Here is a 24,000-nt window from a genome sequence, read left to right on the forward strand (position 1 = left end):
TACATACACACACATACACATATTCTCTTGATTTCTTTGTTATTTATTTAGAATCAAACGGTCAAACTGTAATATTTCTCTACAGTTTTTATCCAACACTCTCGTAAGCTATTCCACAAAAAATTATAACTTCATACATTTTGAGAAATATCTATATATAAAAACCCTTGCATCAATTTAAAATGATTTCTAAATATTAAATTCAGTACCATTTGAGCACTTTGTGTCAAGTTTAGTTCACACAGAAATGCTCTTTTTGTCTGACAGCGTATTCGATCCTGTCTGTTTTGTTCCTCCTCATACTCTTACTTTGATAATCACATTTTGTGATAACCACATTTTGTAGTAACTACATTTAGTAATAATAACTACATTTTCGGATAATAACTTTGCATATAAAAGAAGCAACAATCCTAAATATAGTCTTCCTATCACTGATGAACTCTAGTGTATTTAACTATGTATTTATTTTAATATCTATCTTTTGATTTGTTTCATTGTCGTCTTGCTTGCGTTGTCTACGTATGTATATTCCTGTATGTGTATGCCTGTGTGTGTGTGTGTGTGTTTATTCCACTCATACAAGCTATTTAATTGACAACTCTTTAAATTGCATCAGTAATAAAATTGTAATTCATAGTATCTCTCTTTTATCTTTTCAAATAATGTTCAGAGTGGCCTAAGCTATTCTTTACTCCACAAATATTGTGAGGCGTGTCAAAGGCAGTCATGTTAGATTTCACATGATCGATGATGACCGCAGTGTCAAAGGTCATACTTATAACTTTGTTTTGGCTACGAATGAAATCGCCGATCATTTTTACATTCATTCCGAGACAACAACCCTTTGATATTTCTGTTTATGTCCCCATACATATGTATATTTACATATGTATCTATGTATCTTCTATCTATCTAGCCACACACACGCACACATCACACATATATATATATATGCATGTATAGTAACATGTGTGTGCCTGTATGTATGAAAAAATCCAACATTATGTAGGTATTGAGATTAGTTTTAATATTGACGTGGTTAGCATGACATTTTGTGTGTATATGTGCGTATGATACACATATGTATATATATATATATATACATACATACATACATACATACATACATACACACACACACACACACACACATATATATATATAGCACAGTGAGTTCACAATCAATGTTATTAATTTGATGCTTGAGAGAAGGGTGAGAGTTAATGGCTATAATGTTTCAAAAATTGCTCTTCTTTGGATAATCAAAAAAGAAGGGAAAAAAACAGGAGAAACTGGAAAAAGAGGTAAGACTAAAAAGAAATTGTGGGAAGAACCAATTCCAGAGAGAGAGGCCATTTGGAGTTTACCTATAAGCTTGACTAGTGTCTCACACACACACACACACACACATATGCCTATATATCATACATACATAAAATATTTATCTAGACAAAGGATGTATAGGTCTATTCAAGCTAGCATTTTTTCCCCATCTTCCTTCATATGTATGTGATGTAGATATGTATACATATGTATATGCCTGTTTGAGTATATATTTGTATGTGTATGCATAAATAGTGTTTTGAGTAAGTGCTCACTAGCCTTAATTGACTCTCTTTATATACACTCTCACATACAGTTACACACTAACATATACATACTTCACTTTATACATGAACTAGTGGTTTTATGAGTATATTTACATCAGGGTTATATTTTCATATAAGATTGTGGTCTACAGTATGTCTTATGAGATATGGAATTATGTTGGTATTGTCTTGAGCATATGAGGTAATATGTTGATCAATTATGGCAAACTGCAGCCTTCTGAATAACATACCTACTTTGAGGAAAATAATGTCCATTAAAAAATATTGTTTTTCATTTCCTTCCCACTTGTTCATCCATACTCTCTCCCTCACTCAAAGGGGTTGGGGAAGCTGGTGTCAAAGGGGAATAACTATCAAATGCCCTACTGATGTGCTTAAGTTATTAATATCAGTTGTGTTGCTACACCAGTTAGAAAAATAAAAAGTATTCACCTTCATCAGTCATCTGTGTAATTTTCAATGTGCTTCAGTGAGAATTTTCAACCATCCAAACATTCAAGATCCTTAAAGTGACATATCTACTCAGGACACTACATAAGTGAGCAAAAATTATTGATTTAATGTTCAGTTTCTGTTTCCACCACTTACACTGACTTCACTGCAATAATTCAACAAGTGTAGTTACATGTGCATATCACAAAGTATTGTCAGGCATATCGCATAGCATTACCATGCATAGTTATAAATAGAAATTGAACATTAAAATCAATAATAAATGCTTTTTGAAATTTTTAATTTTTTATATCACAACTTGTGTTTTCATCCCCCACCCACCCACCTAAAAAAAATGATTTCTGAAGAAATGAGAAAATTCCATGGAAAGTGGTCAAATTATTGCTTCTTTGTGGAAATCAACCGGTAATTTTTATATGTGGCATTGATGAATAATTTAATATCATAGAATTACTGTTCAGTCTATGGAAGACGCTGTTACAGGATATAGCATTTATGAAGAAGCAAAGAAAATTACAACAAAGTTGAATCTCCTGGTTGAAAGGATCATCACTGTAGGGACAGATAGGGCCCTTGCAATAGCTAGGCCAAAGATAGGCTTTCTATCCAATTTAAAAGGTGAAATAACTTCTTTGAAGTTATTAAACAGTGATTTTGCAATGATTCATTACATAATTCATTAAAAAAATTGGTGTTTAAAGTTTTAAATTTTGAGAATGTTATGCATTTAGTTGCTTCCATCATAAATTTTATAAAATGCCAAGTACTTAGCAGTCACCATTTTAAAGAGTTCTTAGAAGAACTTGAATCAGAGAATGGCAATTTTGGCTTACTACAATGCAGTTCACTAGCTAACTAAAATGAAGGTGCTTCACTGCTTTTATAACCTCAGAGAAGAGATGTGCAACTTCTTAGAATTGAGGGATAAATTTGTCCTAAGCTGAAGCAGGATTGCTGGATTTGTGATGTAGCATTTCTCGTAAATAACACAAACCATTTAAATGATCTCAATTTAAAGTTGTGTAAGCAAAATCAATTGATTCATGAGAGGTACTCTTGTGTCAAAGATTTTTAAGAAAAACAACTTCAAAGTTGGGAGAATCAAGTCAGGACTGGTGACACTTTCCATTTTCCCTCATTAGTCATTTACAGGATGTCTGTGGATTTAAATGAGTTCAAAAAAGAACTGAACGCCAGATTTAAGGACTTCAAAGTTAGAGAAGCTGAACCCTTCTGGAAATACATAATGGTAAAGTTGAAAAGATAGCATTAAAGAGAACTGTAAATGGAAATAATTGAGCTTCAAATTGATGAATTTCTTTGGCCAAAAGGTAAATGTTCAATGAAGTTTTATGAAACCCTTTCTGAAGGAAACTACCCCCAAAATGGTATGTTTTACTATAAGATATGCCACCATATTTGGTTGTACGTATACTTGTGAACAACTTCTGGAATGAAAATAATAAACTTGAAAACTAGGTCAAGATTGACAGACATTTTTGTCTTTATGACAATTTCCTTGCTGTAAATATTGCAAAAGTTATAAAACAAAGTATAACTATGCTAAGTTTCTCACTATAATTTGTAAAATATTTCTATTTCTGTCAATAACGAATGAATAATATATGTGATGTTTCCTGTCTGTATTTTGTTAGTGGTTTAATCATTATATATGGTTTAGTTGGACTATTTTCTTCATCTGTTTTGGTCATTTTTTGTGAGCATTTTCTTCATTATTGTTAACCCAACTTGGTCATGTCGCATTAATTTGCTTCTCAGTTTCTATTTTTGTAGTTACTCCCCTTTAGTGACATTACCATTTTACCCCGGTACCATAGCTTCGAACAGTTCAACTAGACTACATATAACAATGTATATGTATGTATATTATTATGATATATGTATGTATGTATATTATTATGATATATATGTGTGTATATTATTATGATATATATGTATGTATATATATATACGGTGAAGCACGACCTTCGAACTTTAGGTCTCACCAAGGAAATGACCAGTGACCGAGACCTTTGGAGGTATGCTGTGCGTGAGAAAACCCGGTGAGAACAGTCAAAATCGAGATCAAACCAAATTGAGGTCGATCAACATCAGGGCCCCCGTGCAGGTGACACGTAAAAGTACCATCCGTTCGTAGCCGTTTGCCAGCCCTGTCTGGCCCCCGTGTAGGTGGCACGTAAAAGCACCATCCGTTCGTGTTCGTTGCCAGCCTGGCCTGGCCCCTGTGCCGGTGACACATAAAAGCACCATCCGTTTGTGGCCGTTTGCCAGCTCTGTCTGGCCCCCGTGCCGGTGACACGTAGAAGCACCATCCGTTCGTGGCCATTTGCCAGCTCTGTCTGGCCCCCGTGCCGGTGACACGTAAAAGCACCATCCGTTCGTGTCCGTTTGCCAGCCCTGTCTGGCCCCCATGTCGGTGACATGTAAAAGCACCATCCGTTCGTGTCCGTTGCCAGCCTCGCCTGGCCCCCGTGCCGGTGACACGTAAAAGCACCATCCGTTCGTGGCCGTTTGCCAGCCCTGTCTGGCCCCCGTGTCGGTGGCATGTAAAAGCACCATCCGTTTGTGCCCGTTGCCAGCCTCGCCTGGCCCCCGTGCCGGTGACATGTAAAAGCACCATCCGTTCGTGGCCGTTTGCCAGCTCTGTCTGGCACCTGTGCAGGTGGCACGTAAAAAGCACCCACTACACTCACGGAGTGGTTGGCGTTAGGAAGGGCGTCCAGCCGTAGAAACACTGCCAGATCTGACTGGGCCTGATGAAGCCTTCCAGCTTCACAGACCCCAGTTGAACCGTCCAACCCATGCTAGCATGGAGAACGGACGCTAAATGATGATGATATGATGATGATGATATATATATATATATATATATATATATATAATACACATGTTTGTGTGTCTTTGTGTCTGTGTTTGTCCCTCACCTCTGCTTGACAACTGGTTTTGGCATGTTTACATCCCTGTAACTTAGCAGTTTGGCAAAAGACACTGATAGAAAAAGTACCAGGTTTAATATAAAAATGAGTACTGGAGTTGATCCATTTGTAGGCAACCTTATTTGAATCAGTGATGTCAGGTTTCAATGGGAGTCAATTCTTGAAGGGCAGTGTCCCATCATGGCCACAGCCTAATGGACTGAACTGCTGGATCCTAATTGAAAACTTCTTCATGGAAGTTACTTCGCTGAGCTGTTACAACTGCTCTTCATTCTGCAGTAGAGATCTTATTCCTTGTCAGCCATGCATACCTCTGTTCATCACTTTGAGATGCTCTGGCTTTTGTAGTGCACAGTCTGTTCGTTTCTTGGTATGCCTCCCTTTCTGCAGCTGTTTCTCTTTCCCTGGACAGAGACATTCTTTTGGCTGACCTTGACATTTTAGATAAATTTGACACTTTCCTTCTAGGCATGGTTATATATGTATACAGAAATACATAGGTGCAGAAAATAGTAGACAATGAAAATAACTAGGTAACAGAACTTATATTTCTTAATACAGTGGGCAGAAAGTAAATAAGAAATTTTTACGGAAAATAAAGTGAAATTTGTCACTTAGTGAACCAAGGAGCCAGTGTCGAAGGAACCAGAAAAAAAACATTAACAACAAAAAAAAAGCACAAACCTGTTGCAAAATAAATAAGAAATTTTTAGGGAAATTAACTAAGTGTATGGATTTAAGTGAAATTTTTGAAGTTGCTTCTGTCAGTAAATTATAGACTAACGAAGAAAGAAGGGGAGAGAGAGAGCTAGCTAGTTAGACAGATAGATAAAGATGGATAGAGAGATATAAATGTCATTGATGCTAGAAAACTGGAAGTAAATATTTTTTTAAACTTTCAAAGATGTAAATCTAAAACAAAATCAATATTTTTTTTTTATGACCAATGGATGTAAGAAAGATCATCAATTTCTGAAAGTTACTTCACAAAGAGTTCCCTCCCTTCCCCACGTAACCCAGGACTGGGTGTTTTCTGCCCCCAGGAATCCCATTAGTCATTATATGAAAACTTTTAAGTCTAAAACCACCCCTGGAACATACGTAATCTATGTTTCCAGTTATAATCTTTTACACACACAGACAGAACAGGATTTATATTATATATATATATGTGTGTGTGTGTGTGTGTATACACATATACGCACACACACAAATAGGCTTCTTTCAGTTATATAGATATTTTTAAAGGAATCATTCCTTCTTTGTAGCAGAGTGATAGACCGATCATTCTGTAAGGGTTAAATGATATACTACTGATATTTTCCTTCTCAATACTATCATACTCTAACCTCTCAAAACCTAGCATAAAGCCACTTTCCTTTTTACTATACTTTCACTCACTGAAGGAAGTCCTTTAGTCTTGTGAGTTACATGGTGATCTCACTACTGCTAGTGCCATAAATAAAGAAATCACCCAGTTCATTCTATGAAGTGGTTGGCATTATGGAGGCTTGTTTTGAATATTGGTTTAGTTTTAGCCTAATTATAACTTTTATCTGTTTCCCATAGGCTTAATATTCAACATATTTGCCAAAATTAAGTTGCATATATATTTGTGACAGGGAAAATATTAATACCAAGGGGAAATATTTATCCCCACTTAAACATGGATGTTCTGTTACAACAAACTATTATCTGTTCGAACAAAGCATCCATGTTTAAGTGGAGATAAATATTAGCTGCATTATATTTAATATTATTGTGATCCCTTGAGAGTTTATTTAAGATGTATGTATTATTTGTAGCTGTTGTTGTTGTTTCTTTCCTTGCAGGCTTTGTTACTTCCCTTCCCTTTGTTGAGTGTTCTTAGTTAATTCTGCTTTAATAGTAGATGTGTGAATCAGGAGATAATAATCAAATGTATAGGAGTAATCTATAAGACCATCATCTCAAATGTGTAAATATTAGATGTATGGATTAAACTTCTCTGTTTCCTTGTCACCCCTCTTTGGATACTTCATCTTTTAACTCATGAGTGTCAAACTAGTTTGGCTTTACAAATCCAGAATGAAACAGAAATTAGATCTTGCAAACTGGTAAGTGGATAGGCCACAATTATTCCAGTGAAGGAAAATAAAACACAAAACTATTCATAATGTAGGCTGAGGTAAATGGATAATGGTTTCAGCATTCATTATAACAATGTTTTAAATAATAAAGAAATAACAAAATATCAGGTGTTAGCTTAAATTTGTTAGCAGAAATCATCATTTTCCATGCTGGCATGGGTTAGACACTTTGACTGAAAACTGGTAAGCTGGGGACCTGCACCAGGTTCCAATCTGATTTGGCCTGTTTCTATGGCTGGTTACCCTTCCTAATGCCAACCACTCCAAGAGTATAGTGGGTACATTTTACATGCCAACAGCACAGGTGCCATTAACATGGCACTGTCATTGGCCATGACTAAGATCTCATATATATATATATACACACACACACACACACACACACACACACACACACACACACACAAACCAGTCATCTCTAACAAGCACAGTTGTAAGATAATCTGATGACCTAATATCCTGTGTAGAATCGATTGGTAAGATCAGCTTTAATGAATCTATAATACTGTATACTTTGATGAATATAAATATATAAGATAGTGTCTCAGCATGGCTGCAGTCTAATGACTGAAACAAGTAAAAAGTATATACACACACATGCTTACATATCTAAAACAGGCTTCTCCACAGTTTCCACCTCAGTAACAAGAAACCTATGTCGTTTTTAGATATTTAACTTGCTAAATACTAGAAATATCAGCTAAATCCTCTTAAATTTCACCCTACTACTTTACAAAGGGCTAGGAAGCATTAACCAATAGAGGGTTAGATATACAAAGGGGAAAAAAACAGCATAGTCATTGGTTCTATATTTAAGAGATGAGGAATTATGTACATTATTTACATTATTTACATTCGACAGATATTTGTCCTCATCTTGTTTGTTGTTAACACAACGTTTCAGCTGATACACCTTCCAGCCTTCTTCAGGTGTCTTGAGGAAATTTTGAACCTGGGTTCTCATTTGAGAAGAAGGCTGGAGGATATATCAACCGAAACGTTGTGTTAACAGCAAGCAAGATGAGGACAAATATCTATCAAATGTAAATAATGAGCATAGTCATTGCTTGAGCATCCTTGATCATGTGTCTTCTTGATCATTGCAGACCTGTACTTAACGTACTACAAGACAACAACAGCTAAATTTTACTCACAAAGTATCGGTCCATCTAGGACTAGAGTAAAAGATACTTGTAACGTAGGTGTGACATGGTGATATCAAACATAGAACAACGTGGGTATGAAACAAACTTCATAATCACATCACTACAGCTGTGTCCATTTGATTCTTGCATCCAGCTGAAAATCCTTGAAAATCTATATAAGAACTCCCTCAAATAATTCATGTTTCAAAGATAGATTTTTTTTTTCATTATTGTTTTACTTGTATTATTTTATTTATTTATCTTGTGATAAATCAAATCAAGCTTGTTGAAGTGGCTTCCTTGAAGTTCCCTCTCTGGTTTGCGATATGATACCTTAGTTCTTGTGGTTTGGCAATTTTTCATTATGATTTAATCCTTCAGCAACAGGAATACAATCTCTGAACCAATAGTCAGTTTTTAATTAAATTGATACTTTCTCACCTGTTTGTTCTCCTTCTGCCTTCTCTGTATAATCTCTCCTTTTTCTCCTTGTCATTCATTCACTCTCTCTCTCTCTTTCTCTCTCTCTCAAACACCTGCTCTGTCTCCAGGAAGTTAGAAAGGAATTCTTTACCTCATTCAGAGTGAAAGCCTTGCACCAATATAAATGCTTGACTCTTCAGTTCATCTTATTCCATTCATTGTTGTAATTTATCATGATGATAATGATGACAATAAGAATTATAATAATGATGATGAAGATGCTGCTGAAAATAATGAATGTGATGATGAGGAGGATTGTAATGATGTTGACGATGATTATATTGACAAAGATAATGATGACTATGGGGTTAATAATAATAATAATTATATATATATATACATATATATATATATATATATATATACATATATATATATATATATATATATATATATATATATATATATATATATATACATACATATATAAGGATTATAATGATGAGTCTGACAAATGATGTTGATAATGTCAGTTCACCGAACATCAGTGCGTTTGTATGTGGTTGTTGTTGTTGTTTTACCTTGTGGAAATTTATTTGCTGATTCAACCTCATTTGCACATCAACAATTTTTCCTTTTTCTCTGCTTCTTCTTCAGCGCAACACATCAGGTTGGTTACAACTCGAAAAGCAATGGGTTAACATGACATCCATTCCACTCCTTTATGCTTACATAACACGATATATGGCAGGAACTGACAAACTTCGGTAAGTGTGTTTACTTGTGCCATCTCTTATTCAGAAACATTGAACCCAACTTTGGTTGGTAGACTTAATCTGTCAATACATACATACATCAACAGCTGCTTTTGTGGGTGCCTTTATCAGAATCCACACTGTTTCAAGCATACAACCTGTGTCTCTATTTTGTGGATATCTTCTTCCTTATTTCCCAGAAACCAGAAACATCTACTTACAACAGCAAATTGGCTTAATTTTGCTTTTATACCACCACCAACATTATCATCCTTCCATTTTCCATGCTGGCAAGGATTGGATGGTTTGATAAGAGTTGGCTAGCCAGATTGCCACACCAGGCTTCAGTTGTCTGTTTTGGTTTGGTTTCTTCAGCTGGATAACTTTCCTCACAACGACTTCACAGTGTGTACTGGGTGTTTTTTACATGGCACCAGCAAGGGTGCTTTTTACATGGGACCTGGACAGGTGCTTTCGATGTGACACCAGCATGGGTGATTTTTACCTGGCATGGCATGGGTGCTTTTCACATAGCACTGGCACAGGTATAAGAAATAAGACAATAAGAAAATAAGAAATCCCCATTAGTGTTGTTTGTTTAAAAAATGTTTTCAGCGTGACTTCAGTGATACTAAAAATTCTATAAACAATTTCTAATGCCTAGTCACTTTTCACCCACCCTGTATGTATATATATATATATATATATATATATATATATATATATATATATATATATATATATATATATATATATACATATATATATATATATATATACATACATATATATATATATATATATATATATATATATATATATATATATATATATATATATATATATATATATATATATATATATATATATATGTGTGTGTGTGTGTGTGTGTGTGTGTGTACACACATACATACATACATACATACATACACACAAAGGTTTTCTTTCAGTTTCTGTTTACCAAATCCACTCACAAGACTTTCATTAGCCCAAGGCTATAGCAGAAGGTACTTGCTCAATGTGGCATGCAGTGGCATTCTTTTAACCCATATGTATTTTTCAAAAGCTTTAAAAGCACAAGGAAGTGCAATATATGAAATACACACACTCACACACACACTTCTTTTACTTTTCATCTACCAAATCCACTTGAAAGACTTTGGTTAGCTCAGAGCTATAGCTAAAGGTACTTGCCCAAAACCACATGGTTCGGGGGCAAACTTTATAACTGGACAACTATGCCTGCTTCTTGTTAGAAACAGTTATTTATACCATCAAGAAAAATACAGCAAATTTCAAAATTATCATTAGTTATTTACTTTCGAACTTCACATGTTTTGAAATAACATAAACAACTGTCTCCTCTTTTATCCATACAATCTTCTCTTATTTTCACAGAATCTTATTTTTCCCTTCTAGAATATTAACCCTTATCAAAAATAGGAAGACATCAATCACCCTAATGAGAAAGCCATCATGATACTTCATCGTTTCATTATCATTTAACGGCTGTTTTCCAGCCTGGCATGGGTTGGACTCCATTAAATTAAAATGGAAGTTATTTCCTAAAATGTGACATGTTGTTTATTAGGTTCATACTTTACCCCAAGAGGGCTTTTTACTACAATCTCATTCTAGGGTAAGACTAAATGTGTAGAAATTCTTAAATACTATTAATTTTTACCTCACTATATTTATAATATTTCTGTTTAACCTATGCTAATCAAGTTTACATCATTTCATTTATTTACTCATTTGATGTCTGTTCTTTCATTGCTAGCATAGATTGGAAAGGTACTTATTTGATGCAGGATTTGGATCTTTTCGGTTTGAACGGGAGTATTTTCTAGCGGTGTCATATGAAATTGTTACCCATAATTATGACCCTAGAATTGACCTATTGCCTTTCAATCTCTTTTAGGGTTAGGGTTAGGGGTGGGGGAAGGGTTTCTTTTTTTCTTCACAAATGTAAATAAACCCAATCTGTTTCTTAAACGAGGGACATATTCATATGGCACAGAATGCTTTTTAACTCAACAGACATCACTGAGTGGTTGAAATGGCAGAAATTGAAGAAAAAAAATAACAAATACCTTACAAACTATAGAATTTTCTCAATAAAGCCAAGAGAAAAAGTTGTTTTATAAACACATTCTACCTGTATACGAAGTTTAAAATTTTTTAGTTACCTAGAAATTATGTTAAAAACTGCCATTCAAACCAAAAAGATCCCAGGATATTAATGACCATATGCTCTTTCCATTGCCAACCCTTACCTGTTTTTTTTTTTTATTTTATTCTTTGGGTTTTTTTTAAAGCACTCATGATAGGCTTCAATACAGTTTCTCTCTACTGAATCCACACACATAAAGCATTGGTTGGAAGGGCTGCAGAAGATATTTGGTCTAAGTACTTTGCAGTGGAACTGAACCCAAAACCATGTGGTAGTACAATGAAATCTCTTAACCACATGACGATTCCTGTACCTATTGAATCTGTTAAAACATAAAAATTTCCCTTTCTTCAGTTTTAGAATTTAGAGAAACCACAAGCTACTAAAAATAATACCATATTCTAGTCAAATTCATGGGAAATTTTATTACAAGTTTACTTATAGAACTTGACTTTGATGAATGAGTAACTTCTTTCTTTTTTTTTTCAAAAATGTCTTGTACAATCATTGTGTTTCTTTGTTTTCAAATTGTTGGTGGACTTTAAGTAATTTTGTGATTTCCATTTTATTTAGACCTAATGCATTTGAGGTTGTTGGAGTCGATGGTGTAACTTCTGGTGTGGTAGTATGTGAAGACACAAGAGCCTTAGCAGAATGGATTCAATGCATATCTGAAGGAATTAATCACCAATTTCGAAATTTAGTAAGAAAACCTTTTACTGTTTTACAGATTCACAACCTGAAGTAATTAATTTGATGAACTAAAATTAAAAACTTAACCCCAATGAATCAGTGTAAGGGTCTTGATGCAACACAAGACACCCTTAAATCACACTCTACTTTCTTAAAAATAAAAGGACACATTAAATAATGTATTCCCATTTATATTGAAAAAAAGAATAGATATCTATGATTGAAATTGCTTTTATCATAGGTCTGCTAGATCAAAACTGACCTAAACAACAACTTAACTTCAAAGGGAATACATAAATTTAGTATCTTTTAAAGTATATTTGATTTTTTTCTAAATTTGATGAAGCATGGAAAAATGTATTATATAAGCCATTCTAGTGTGAAAAAGACAGATATAAAAAAAAAATATATAAATTGGAAGGTTGATGATGATGGTGATACTGAAGAGGTTAAATGTACTTTTATATTCTATATAATAATGGAAATTGAAAGTTCTGCAAATAATTCATTGATTTAGCAATGATGAAATATTCAATACATTGATTATTCCATCATCTTCTTAATATGTGTTCACCTTCACTGAGTGCATTCTTTTGTTAAGTCATATCTTTAAGACTTAAAGTTTTTATCTTATTCCTCAGCATCAGCATCTTTTTTTATCTTTTATTTTCTCCCTATCTTCACAATATTTTCAGATTTCCAAATGGAACAAAATGTTAATTCCAGAGGAACAGGTGAGTTTTTTTGTTTTTTGTTTTTTTTTTAATGGCTGTTACCGAAAGCTATGGACAGGGAGAATATTTGCCACCTAGATTGAGGCTAGTTTATTTGAAAATTTCTTATTCATTTAGTTCTTAACTGAAACTTATTTCACAACTTTGTAGAAAAATAGAAGTGATTACATTTTCACTTTTTAGAAAGCACTCCAATAAAAAAAAAAATTATATTCCAAACAACTTGGTTTCAATCCTAATTGAAGCCATTTTACTTTATTTGTCTTGCTAATGCTTTTGAGAAAAGTATATGAATGTTGCAAATTTACTTTTCCCTCTACTGTATAAATATGATGCCTTCTGGCTGTGCATGAAATCAATTTTACAAGGGGACCATTGTATAAGTGTATTGTTTTGTTGAAATATGTATATTGATTATGTGAATGTTAAGATAATGGTCATTTGCAGAATTCAATGGCTGACCCTGTTTAGTTTTGTGCTCTAAACAACCTCTTGGGCTTCTATACATTGTACACATTATGAACCATCAATGCTGTGTTCATTGTCTTTTTTTTTTTTACATTAATCTATTTGAAAAGCGGATTAGTAAAGTAAAAGTTATTTTTAAAACCTGTTACATTTCTTATTAATCACTAACTCTTGATTTAGCAAATATTAAGTGAAAATATTTAATCATATTTCATTGTTCCTGTCAATGTGTTTCTAAGTTCTGACCCAAGGTTATCAGAGTACATATATTCATTTAGTGCTTACAGTATAGCTGTTTCCAACCTAAATTTTTTCTGCTTATTATGTTATTGGATTTTGCTTCTATGTTTGGTATTTCATTTCTAATTCTTTAGTAGATTCAACTTAGAGGACTAAGCCATCTCAATACAAAAGTTTCCATGCACACTTCACTTCACTGTTGTGGCCTGGGAAACTAAAGTTAATATGAACTAACCTCTGTGGGACACTTGGCAGCTGGCTAAATTCTTTGCTGAACTGATTGTTAACTCATAATTTTGCTTACAGCATTTCTGTACATAGTTTGCATGTGGCTCTAACAAACCATTCATCTACTCCTAGATTTTTTCCTTTTGTTAGCAACCATTGTACACTAAAGCATGGTACCTGTTGGAGGTCTACTCTAGATCAACAAATACTAAATAGCATGGCCTAATTTTTGATAAGAACTTCTCTTGTAGTTGCCTCACCAGAACAAGAACACCAGTGGTACCCTATCTAGATGCAAACCCAGAATGTATCTCATCTAAGCTAATTTTCTTCCTAATTAACTGTTTCTTATTTTTTTATTGCCCACAAGGAGCTAAACATAGAGGAGACAAACAAGGACAGACAAAGCGATTAAGTCGATTAGGTCAACCCCAGTGTGTAACTGGTACTTAATTTATCAACCCCAAAAGGATGAAAGGCAAAGTCGACCTCGGCGGAATTTGAACTCAGAACTTAACAGCAGATGAAATACCTTTTTCTTTACTACCCACAAGGGGCTAAACACAGAGAGGACAAACAAGGACAGACAAACGGATTAAGTCGATTACATCGACCCCAGTGCATAACTGGTATTTAATTAATCGACCCCGAAAGGATGAAAGGTAAAGTCGACCTCGGTGGAATTTGAACTCAGAACGTAATGGCAGATGAAATACCGCTAAGCATTTCACCCAGCATGCTAATGTTTCTTATTTCTTTATTGCCCACAAGGGGCTAAACATAGAGGGGAGAAACAAGGACAGGCAAAGGGATTAAGTCGATTAGATCAACCCCAGTGCATAACTGGTACTTAAAAAGGATGAAAGGCAAAGTCGACCTCAGTGGAATTTGAACTCAGAACGTAATGGCAAACGAAATACCTCTAAGCATTTTGCCCAGCGTGCTAACATTTCTGCCAGCACATTAACTGTTTCCTGTAACATTATTTGTTGCTTTCATAACTTGGTCCACAAAATGTATTTAAGTAAACCTCATAAAGACAGAATCTTTAGCAGGAAAGAGCACATGGCTTTATTGCCATCAGGGACATAATCATGCTCAATATACAGCAGAGATGTAAGCCAGAACTCTGTAATACATTTCCATTATAAACAATATATATATATATATATAAGAGTTTCACTGGAATTACTGACAGGCTGTTGGAATTTTGTGTGTAACAAATGCACAGAAGTTGTTTGTAGTAAAAGTATCCAGGAAATAAATTGCAAATTCTCAGCTGACTCCTTGGAAGAAAATGCTAGTTTCTGTTACCTAAGTGACCTAGTCAGCAGTGCAAGAAGCTCTTTCAAAGGCATAGTGACTAGCATGAGAACAAGGAGGGAAAAGTTCAGAGAGTTTTTACTGGTACTGACAACAGAGGGATTCGGGTTTTCTCTCTCAGTGAAGACTGAATTATATAATGTTTGTGTATTAAAATGTGATGTTCAGGATAGTGAAGCATAGACTGTGAAAGCTGGAAAGTCATGAGCATACTCTGATGGATATGTATTGCTAATGTGGATGAATGATAGTGTAGGTGAGCTGAGAGAAAAACTGGGTATAACTACAATTTGCAGTTAGAGTGCAAGTCAGAAGACTGCACTGGTGCAAACATGTGATGCACATGAATGACAGTTATGTAAAGAGAAGGACCTGCAGCAGAAGAAGAGGAAGAAGCTCGAGAAAGACATGGGAAGAAGTGGTGAAAGCTGATCTCAGGAGGTTGAACTTCACAAAGGAAATAACTAAGAACCATTTGCAACATGTGGCGAGATGCTTGAAGAAAACCCATCCAATCAATTTAAAACTGATGGAAGCGTGATAGAAGTCATGGTACTTTTTGGGTTTACCATCAGAGTTCAATATAAATTTTAGCATCAATTATATAAATTTAAAGAGTAGAGGGGCCTAAGCAAAGTGTAGGGACTTCAACAACTCATTCTCCTAAAACATAGCTAAATAACTGCTGCATATTTTTGAGTTCTGAAGTATACTATATTTTTGCTTCTTGTTTTTTATCATTAATTTGCAGATATTCCATGTTTGTTGGTGTTTTGAAAAAGTTCAGGTCAACCGACAATGCCAAGCTTGGAGAGCAAAATTTCTTGCATTAAAAGGAAGTGAAATATTCTTGTTTGATACTCCTCCTGTAAGTTTTGATACAACTTTTTTGCTTTCAGTATAGAACTATTACCAATATTTCTTGCCGTATATACATTTTCTGTTCATTGTTATTTCATTAAAGTATAATTTCTTTCATGTCCTGTCTACGTCTGAGCACCAATGGACTTATTGCTTGCATCTCCATCTAGATTAGAACAACAGTATATAGTTATGTACCCCTTACATTACCATTTACATAAAAGTACCTGTAGTTGTGAATCCCTTAATTTCATGTACAATAGATCATATGTAATTCTGTACTGCTTAGATTGCCATCTACAGAACATGACCTGAGCACTGTGAAGCTTTAACTTGCAAAATAATCTTCTGTTGTTGTTTAACTCCAGGTTAGTCTTCATCAAGTAGATCTAAAAGCAAAAGCATTCCAGCCACAAACATCTCATCTTTTTTTTTTTTTATCATTGTCTTGAACTACATTGTTTACAATGTGCCTTTCCACTTACTTTTGAAGAAAGAAGGGTGGGATGTACTGAAGATTTGGCTGCTATTTTTAACAATCCGAGCAATGTTATAAAGGCCCTCACCTCTTCCACCTCATTATCATCATGTTTTTTTATCTGTTTTACCATGCTGTCATGGGTTGGATGAGTTTCACAGTATTTCATCCTTGGTTAGAGTCCTTTATAATCTGGCACACTCAGTAACAGAGAAAAACCACTTGTCTTTGTTGTTGTGTATCTTATGTTATCTTTTGTTTGATTTTTTTATGGCTTTTATGGCTGATTGCTCTTCCTAACACCAACCACTTTATAGCATGATCTGGGTGCTTGTCATGCCACCAGCACTAGAAAGGTTGGCTCTTAAAATTCCCTGTTGACAATTGGGGTTTCACACCTAAGCTCCTCCTGAGCTAACTTATTTTATGGCCTCACCTGAAAGTTACCTAACCCATATCATATCATGTTATACTAGATTCAGTGCCTGTTTTCTTTAATTGCCTAGTTCTACAGCAGTACATCAGACAACAAATGACATTAGCCATATTGCTTAATACGTTTGTTAGATAAAAAAATATCCTTCAGCTATATTTGCTCATCAAAGACATTGCTTCAAGTAACAGTCATTTATTTCTTGTGATATATTATACAGACACAAAGAATATGACATCATTAGCAAAAAAAAAGTAAATACTGATAATAATAATAATAATAATAATAATAATAATTCAAAAGAAACCTCAAATTCCTGATTGCTTCATTTTTCTTTCTGTCGTTTTCTTTTATTTTCGAAATGTTGTTATTGGAGTTGTGTGAAAAGGTTTATGATATACTTTTATGTTTCATGTTATTTTCTTAATATAAATATTTTGACATAAAACTTGGATGTGTTTAAACAGTGCAATTTTATTTTCTCATTAAAAAAAAATCACTAAAAAGCTTTAAAGATATTTCTAGTTAGTTGGGTTTGTGTAACTAAAACAAAAGAAGTAATACAAAAATACAAAAACAAAGATGTTAATGATGAAGAAAATAAAAAGGTAATAAAAGTATATTTATGATTAAGAAAGACTCCTTAAAATCTAGAACAGAAACAAATTTTCAATCGTTAATGGTAACTAATTAGTGGTTGGTTATCTTCTTAATAAGTATCAACACATTTATGTAGACATCATAATTATCTTTAATTACACCAGCTTCATCATCATCATCACCACCACCCCATCATCATCTTCATTTTAATAATTCAGTTAAGGAACTTCCAGGAGGTTGTTCAAACTATTTGAAATAGCAACCAGATTCCCCTCAGATAACACCTTATATTCTTTTTTAAGAAAAAACAGGATAGATTGAATAATGTAGTTCTAGTTATACTATGTCTAATAAAGACGAGATAATATCATAGCCAAAACACCTTTGATCATATGTCTGCTCAATCAGGACTGACTTGAAAGTTGTCTATCTATTTTTCTTTCTTTCTTTCCTTTGTTTCTTTTTTCTTCTTTCCTTCTTTTTTCCTTTCTTTCCTTCCTTCTTTCTTTTCTTTCTTTTTCTCCTTCATTCTTTCTTTCCTTCCTTCTTTCTTTCCTTCCTTCCTTCTTTCTTTCCTTCCTTCCCAGATCAGTGCAACCTTTCCATGCCAGATATCTTGATCTCCCATAGCAGTCTTCGTATCCTCCACCTGATATCCTGCATCCCCCACAAGTTGATTAATATATGCTCTTCTTGGTTTGCCTATACCAGGATCTCCATGCATGGGTTTGCTGAGGAGGAATTCATTGGATATTTCATCCTTGCTCCTGCATAATGTGTTCTTCTTCCTCTGATTACCGAGGTGATGGTGGGAAAATTGCTATACAGTCACTGCTTCCTGGAGCATTCCTGCTAAGAAAAGTTGAGAAATGCACAAAGCATTCTTGTGTATGTACCATCAAGCTTCTTTACAAGTCTCTTGTTGAGTGTCCAGGCTGAAGAGCCATAGAGAAGCACTGACTCAAAGACTGCTTTGAAGAAACCCCTCTTCATGTTGTCAGTAAGCAGGGGACTTCCATATAATTCTAGGGAATTCCATGCTTTTGCAAACCCTGCTTGGACATCCTTTTCTGCTGAAGCAATGTTACTTTCGTGAAGCTAAACATCATCACTTTAACCCTTTGATACCAGCCTGTCTGAAACCACCTCTGGCTCTGTAGTACAAATGTTTTGTTTTCAAAAGTTCTGAATTAAAATCTTCCACCAAACCTTAGTCACAATTTATGCTCCTAACACTAGCGTAATGATAACCAAGTTATTTTACTAAATTCTTTGTTGTATTTAAAATTGATTGAAAGAAAATAAAAGAACATCTCAACAGAAATATGGTAACAAAAGGGTTAATCTCTTAACTTTCACTTGTTTTAGTCATTAGATTGTGGCCATGCTGGGGCACCAACTTGAAATTTTAATCTGGTATTTACTCTATTGATCCCTTACAAGGGCGTAAATACACCAACACCAGTTGTGAAGCAGTGGCAGAGGACAAACAGACACAACAAAAACAACACACTATCATCATCATCATCATTTAACATCCATTGTCCATGCTGGCACAGCTATACAATGGGCTTCTTTCTGTCTCCGTCTAACAAATCCACTCATAAAGCTTTGGTCGGCCTGAGGCTATAGAAGACGCTTGCCCTAGGTTCCATGCTGTGGGACTGAACCCAAAACCATGTGGTTGGGAAGCAAGCTTCTTACCACACAGCCATGCCTGCACCTATTAATGTCCATTTTTCCATGCTGGCATGAATTGCTTAGATGAACTGCAATTTGGCAAACTCTCCATCTTCATCCTACTTCATTTCTTCTTAGATATCATTACCTCTTCCCATTCTTTCCTTGGATTCACTCATATCAAAGAAAAACAGCATGTAAACAACATACCTTATGTCTAATGAGATCTATTAATCCTGCAACACCATGGACCTGCCCTAGAAAGTCTTGCTTCATTCAAATTGGCAGAGCAGCAGCAGCTGTCATATGGGAAAGACAGCCCCAGCTGCAGCAACTGTATTTGAAAATATTATCTGACAATCTGTTTTTGTTTCCTTTTTTGCAAGTATACTTCTTCTGCAGCAGCAAGTCTCCAGTTTCCCCACTTTTAAACATACCATAATATTTAGACTAAAATGAATAAAATTTAGAAAAGAATATCATTGTTTGAGATAATACCTGCTGAAATAAATTTACCTAAGACATTGTGTTTTTAAAAAAACTTAAATTTCCTAAATAATATTTTTCCTTCTGCTTTTCACAGGAATAGTTCTCCAAGATTTGTCTGTTGATGTGCCTCTATTATTGCATTTTCTTTCAGGCTGATCTGCGAGACTGGAATCAATGTGAACGTGTGTCAAAGGTTTATGAATCAATGTTCAAGATTCTCAAGGTCAGTGAGGACTCTGTGTGTGTGTGTGTGTGTGTGTGTGTGTGTGTGTGTGTGTGTGTGTCGCGTCGTGTGTGTGTGCTTACAGCAAAGTGTACTTAAAAGGCTTAATTGAACATTTCTTTCTGTCACTTAAGTAATAGAATATACATCAAATTATATATCTGTGTGTATGTATGTATGTATATATATATATATATATATATATGTTAAGTGAGACAGTTTGTGCCATTTATTTCATGGGCTCCTCGTGAGCGTTTGTCGAAAAGCTTGCTGTGCATTTTGTTGGAGAATTAAGTTCCTGGATTTTCCTGAAGAGAAGGCTGCAAAATGGACTCCTTATTCAATCCGAATTAGGGACTTTGCAGCCTTCGAAACATATGTAGAAAATAATAAAAAGGAATTTTGTTAAATCTTCGTTCAGCTCCATTTCTTCCTACACTTAATATATAAAACTTAAAATTTCCGCACTAAGGCACGGATTTTATGCCCCATGGTCGTAACTTCAACCGTGCGTTTTCTGTTGTGATTTTTGCTACCCAGGTATCGGTTATCATCATTTGAATTATCCGTAATAAGATAATTCATTTATCTACTTCAATAATATATATATATATATATATAAACAGTTAACAGGCAAGATCCATAGATTCTCAGTATAGAAGACAAATGATTTAAACTTGGACTCCAATATCTTTACAGGGGATCAATTCCACGGGGTAAAGAATTGCTATAAAAGGGATCGAGTTGAGCAGATATGAAGGCAATTATGTGGATAAGCAAATTAGATATATTAAATATAACAGTTTGCCTATGAAATACAAAATATATATATAATTCTACTAAGTTTTCAGTCAACTAAATGACCTGTCAGTGTTTTAAAGAGAAATAGGTATTGTGAAAGTATAAAAGTAGTTAGTTACCTTTTAATGCACATGTCAAAGGGATGGACAAACAGAGAAATTGTAATCCACTGCCAATTATATTTATAGATGTCAACGTAGACAATCTGTATGTTTATGGACATCGCCTTAAGTTCACAGGTATTGTTATAAGTGAACATACAATGCTATAAGTTAAGAAACATTGCTGTAACTTAACAGACATTGCCTTAAGTAAATATAAATGACTATAGGTGAAGGAGTATTTTTGTAACTTGAAAGTGTTGCTGTAAGTTTGCTATAGGAGACATCACTAAAACAAAAAAATAGACATTGCTCTAATCCTATATTTCTCTCCTATTTTTTTCATAGGACACAGAGTTAACTGATGACCGCCAACATTGCTTTATCATCCAGACTGGAAGTGGTAGTAGTATTTATCTTAGTTTGGAAAGTCGTTCTGAAGTGCTGCAATTAGAAAAAGCTTGGTACCGGACCAATCATCATGCTGTGACCCTACTAAAGGTGACCATCATATTTTATTTAAATATTAACAATGTTTCATTACTGAAGAATGTAAGGACTGGCTCTTTGGATTTGCTTATTCCAGGTTTTTTGGCAACAGACACACATGTACGTGCATGTATGCACACACACAGTCACATTCACATGCTTACACAAACATGCACATGCTTATATTTACACTCATACATACATTTATGTTCACACACACACACACATCCTTACATTCACACATATACACACTCATACATCTTCTTAAACACACATTTTCACTATCCAATATATACTTACCTGATGTGTCATGCATATAAATACACACCGTTCATATATATATATATTGGCATTAGGAAAGCTATCCAGTCATAGAAACTATGTCTAAGCTGACACAGGAGCCTAACAGAGCCCTGGGGCTCACTGGATCCCGTCAAACTGTCCAGCCCATGCTGGTATGCAAAACAGTTTTTAAATGATGATATATTCATTTCATCCCCGTTTAAAGTCCACCTTCTATGCTGACATGGATTGGATGGTTTGACAGTATCTGACACATTTAAGGATTGTGTTGTGTTCCAATGTCAGTTTTGGCATGGTTTTTATATTTGGATCCCATTCCTCATGCCAACCACTTTAAAGAGTGCACTGGTGCTTTTTATTCATGACATCAGCACCAATGAGGTTACCATGTAGCTTGCAAGACTAAGATCCTCTTCGGCTGAATAAGACTAGAGTAGAGAGGAAGATGGTTTTATGCTAGATGATGAGAGCTCAAACTATAAACTTTATTTAAATATTTGGTTGTGCATGGAGAAGTTTTACACCAACTATAACATTATATATCCTCCTGTCTCTTTTGTCACCCTCTGTTTTTTTTCTCTATATGCAAATTTTATTTGTATTACTTCCAGAGTAAAACATTTGGCTGTACTTGGAGAAGTTGTCTATCAGGATTAACATTAGATATCCATGTTGGTTTTTCCCTATATGACAGTGAAACACGGGTAAGTGAAGTTTGTTTCACTCAGATAAAAAATGTGTAGAAGCCTGTTGCACACACGTGTGTGCATGTATGTGTGTGTCTGTGTGTGTGTGTTCATGTCCTCCCTCCCCTACTGCTTGACAGACAGTATTGATTTGTTTACACCCCCATAACTTAGCTGGTTCACAAAACAAACTGATAGAAAATGTACCAGACTTCAAAAATAAAAGCTGGGCTTGGTTTGTTCCTCTACATCCTTCAAAATGGTGCCCCAGCATGGCCACAGTCCAATGACTGAAACAAGTGAAAGAAGCTGAAAGTAGGTGTATGAGAGAGAGTGAGTGTATGTCTTGTACATTGTACATATATATGTAAGAGTGTACATATGTTAATGCTCATTATTTTCTTGTTTTCTCACATTTTATAAACTTTTCTTAGACATTTCAATCAATGGTCTTTAAATAAAAGATAAATGAGCAATGAACTAAATGCAAAAAATGCTGATTAAGAAATCAGTATAAATAATAAAAGATGATTCAGGCTCTTTCATTAAAATTACTGCCGGCTTTAAATAAATTAAAATTTCTATAGAGATTTCTGGAGTGTTGTATTCTCTTTATATTTTCATTTAACCATTTTGAGATCACCCTTCAATCAATGAAACAAAAGGTTTTGTTTTAAGTTGTTCACATTTAAATGAAAATGTTTCCATTGTAATTTTATTGAAATTGCTTTTGCTAAGGTAATTTTACAAACATCAGCTCAATAATAAAGAGAAGACAGTTTTACTAAATCTTTACAAATTCTCAATTATTTTCAAAATTGCTTGAAACACAAAGCTGAAGTGTATCTCATAAGAAATATCATCTCAATGATTTTATCTGAAAAATTTTCAGCCTTGATAATTGAATACATTAAAATCTTAATAGTTTTCATACCATCAGGTATAAATAAAATATGAATTTCGTTTTTTTTTTCTTTTTTTTTTTTTCCTCATCGTATTGGTATATTTGTTATGTAAAAGTGTAAGAAAGAAATACTAAATTATTTCATAACTGTTAATTAGTGAAACACTGGTTGTATTGCAGAGTTACATGTGGACATACAGATTCTCTCAGCTGAAAGGTTCCTCTGACGATGGCAAGTCAAAGTTAAAACTATTATTCCAGAATGATTCTACTAAGTTGATTGAAACAAGAGTAAGTATGAGAAAACTAATCAGAAAGATTAACTAATTATTTAATTGATCAATTTCTCACAACAATAGAAACACACTCATTGGTTCAACGTTTATGTAGGGGATGATGATTCAATAAGTACCAGCAATACACTAAAATCAACTCTATTACTGACCATCACCCTTTCCATTTTTCTGTTATCCTCTCTGTTTTGTTCCTCTCACCTGTATCTCCCCCCTCTCTCTCATTTAACTATCTCTTGTCTCTCTCCATTTAGGAATTTCCACCGCCTGGCTCATCTTCCCCTTTCTCCCCAATCCTCTGCTTTTGTGGTAACTGGACTCTTGT

At 34.4% G+C, this 24,000-nt stretch overlaps 1 protein-coding gene across 1 annotated transcript in view; it reads left to right on the forward strand.

The window, feature by feature from the left end:
• The window catches only part of LOC115215426 (gamma-1-syntrophin-like), a 77,788-nt gene that overhangs the window by 51,610 nt on the left and 2,178 nt on the right, over positions 1–24,000 (forward strand). The window contains exons 7-14 of the mRNA XM_036505673.1: positions 9,378–9,487; positions 12,222–12,351; positions 13,037–13,075; positions 16,086–16,202; positions 20,027–20,098; positions 21,349–21,501; positions 22,404–22,496; positions 23,563–23,673. Of these exons, the coding sequence (XP_036361566.1) occupies positions 9,378–9,487; positions 12,222–12,351; positions 13,037–13,075; positions 16,086–16,202; positions 20,027–20,098; positions 21,349–21,501; positions 22,404–22,496; positions 23,563–23,673 (825 nt within the window). The remainder of the gene's footprint in view (positions 1–9,377; positions 9,488–12,221; positions 12,352–13,036; positions 13,076–16,085; positions 16,203–20,026; positions 20,099–21,348; positions 21,502–22,403; positions 22,497–23,562; positions 23,674–24,000) is intronic.

The sequence above is a fragment of the Octopus sinensis genome, linkage group LG9, assembly GCF_006345805.1.
Source record: "Octopus sinensis linkage group LG9, ASM634580v1, whole genome shotgun sequence".
Taxonomy (NCBI): Eukaryota; Metazoa; Mollusca; class Cephalopoda; order Octopoda; family Octopodidae; genus Octopus; species Octopus sinensis.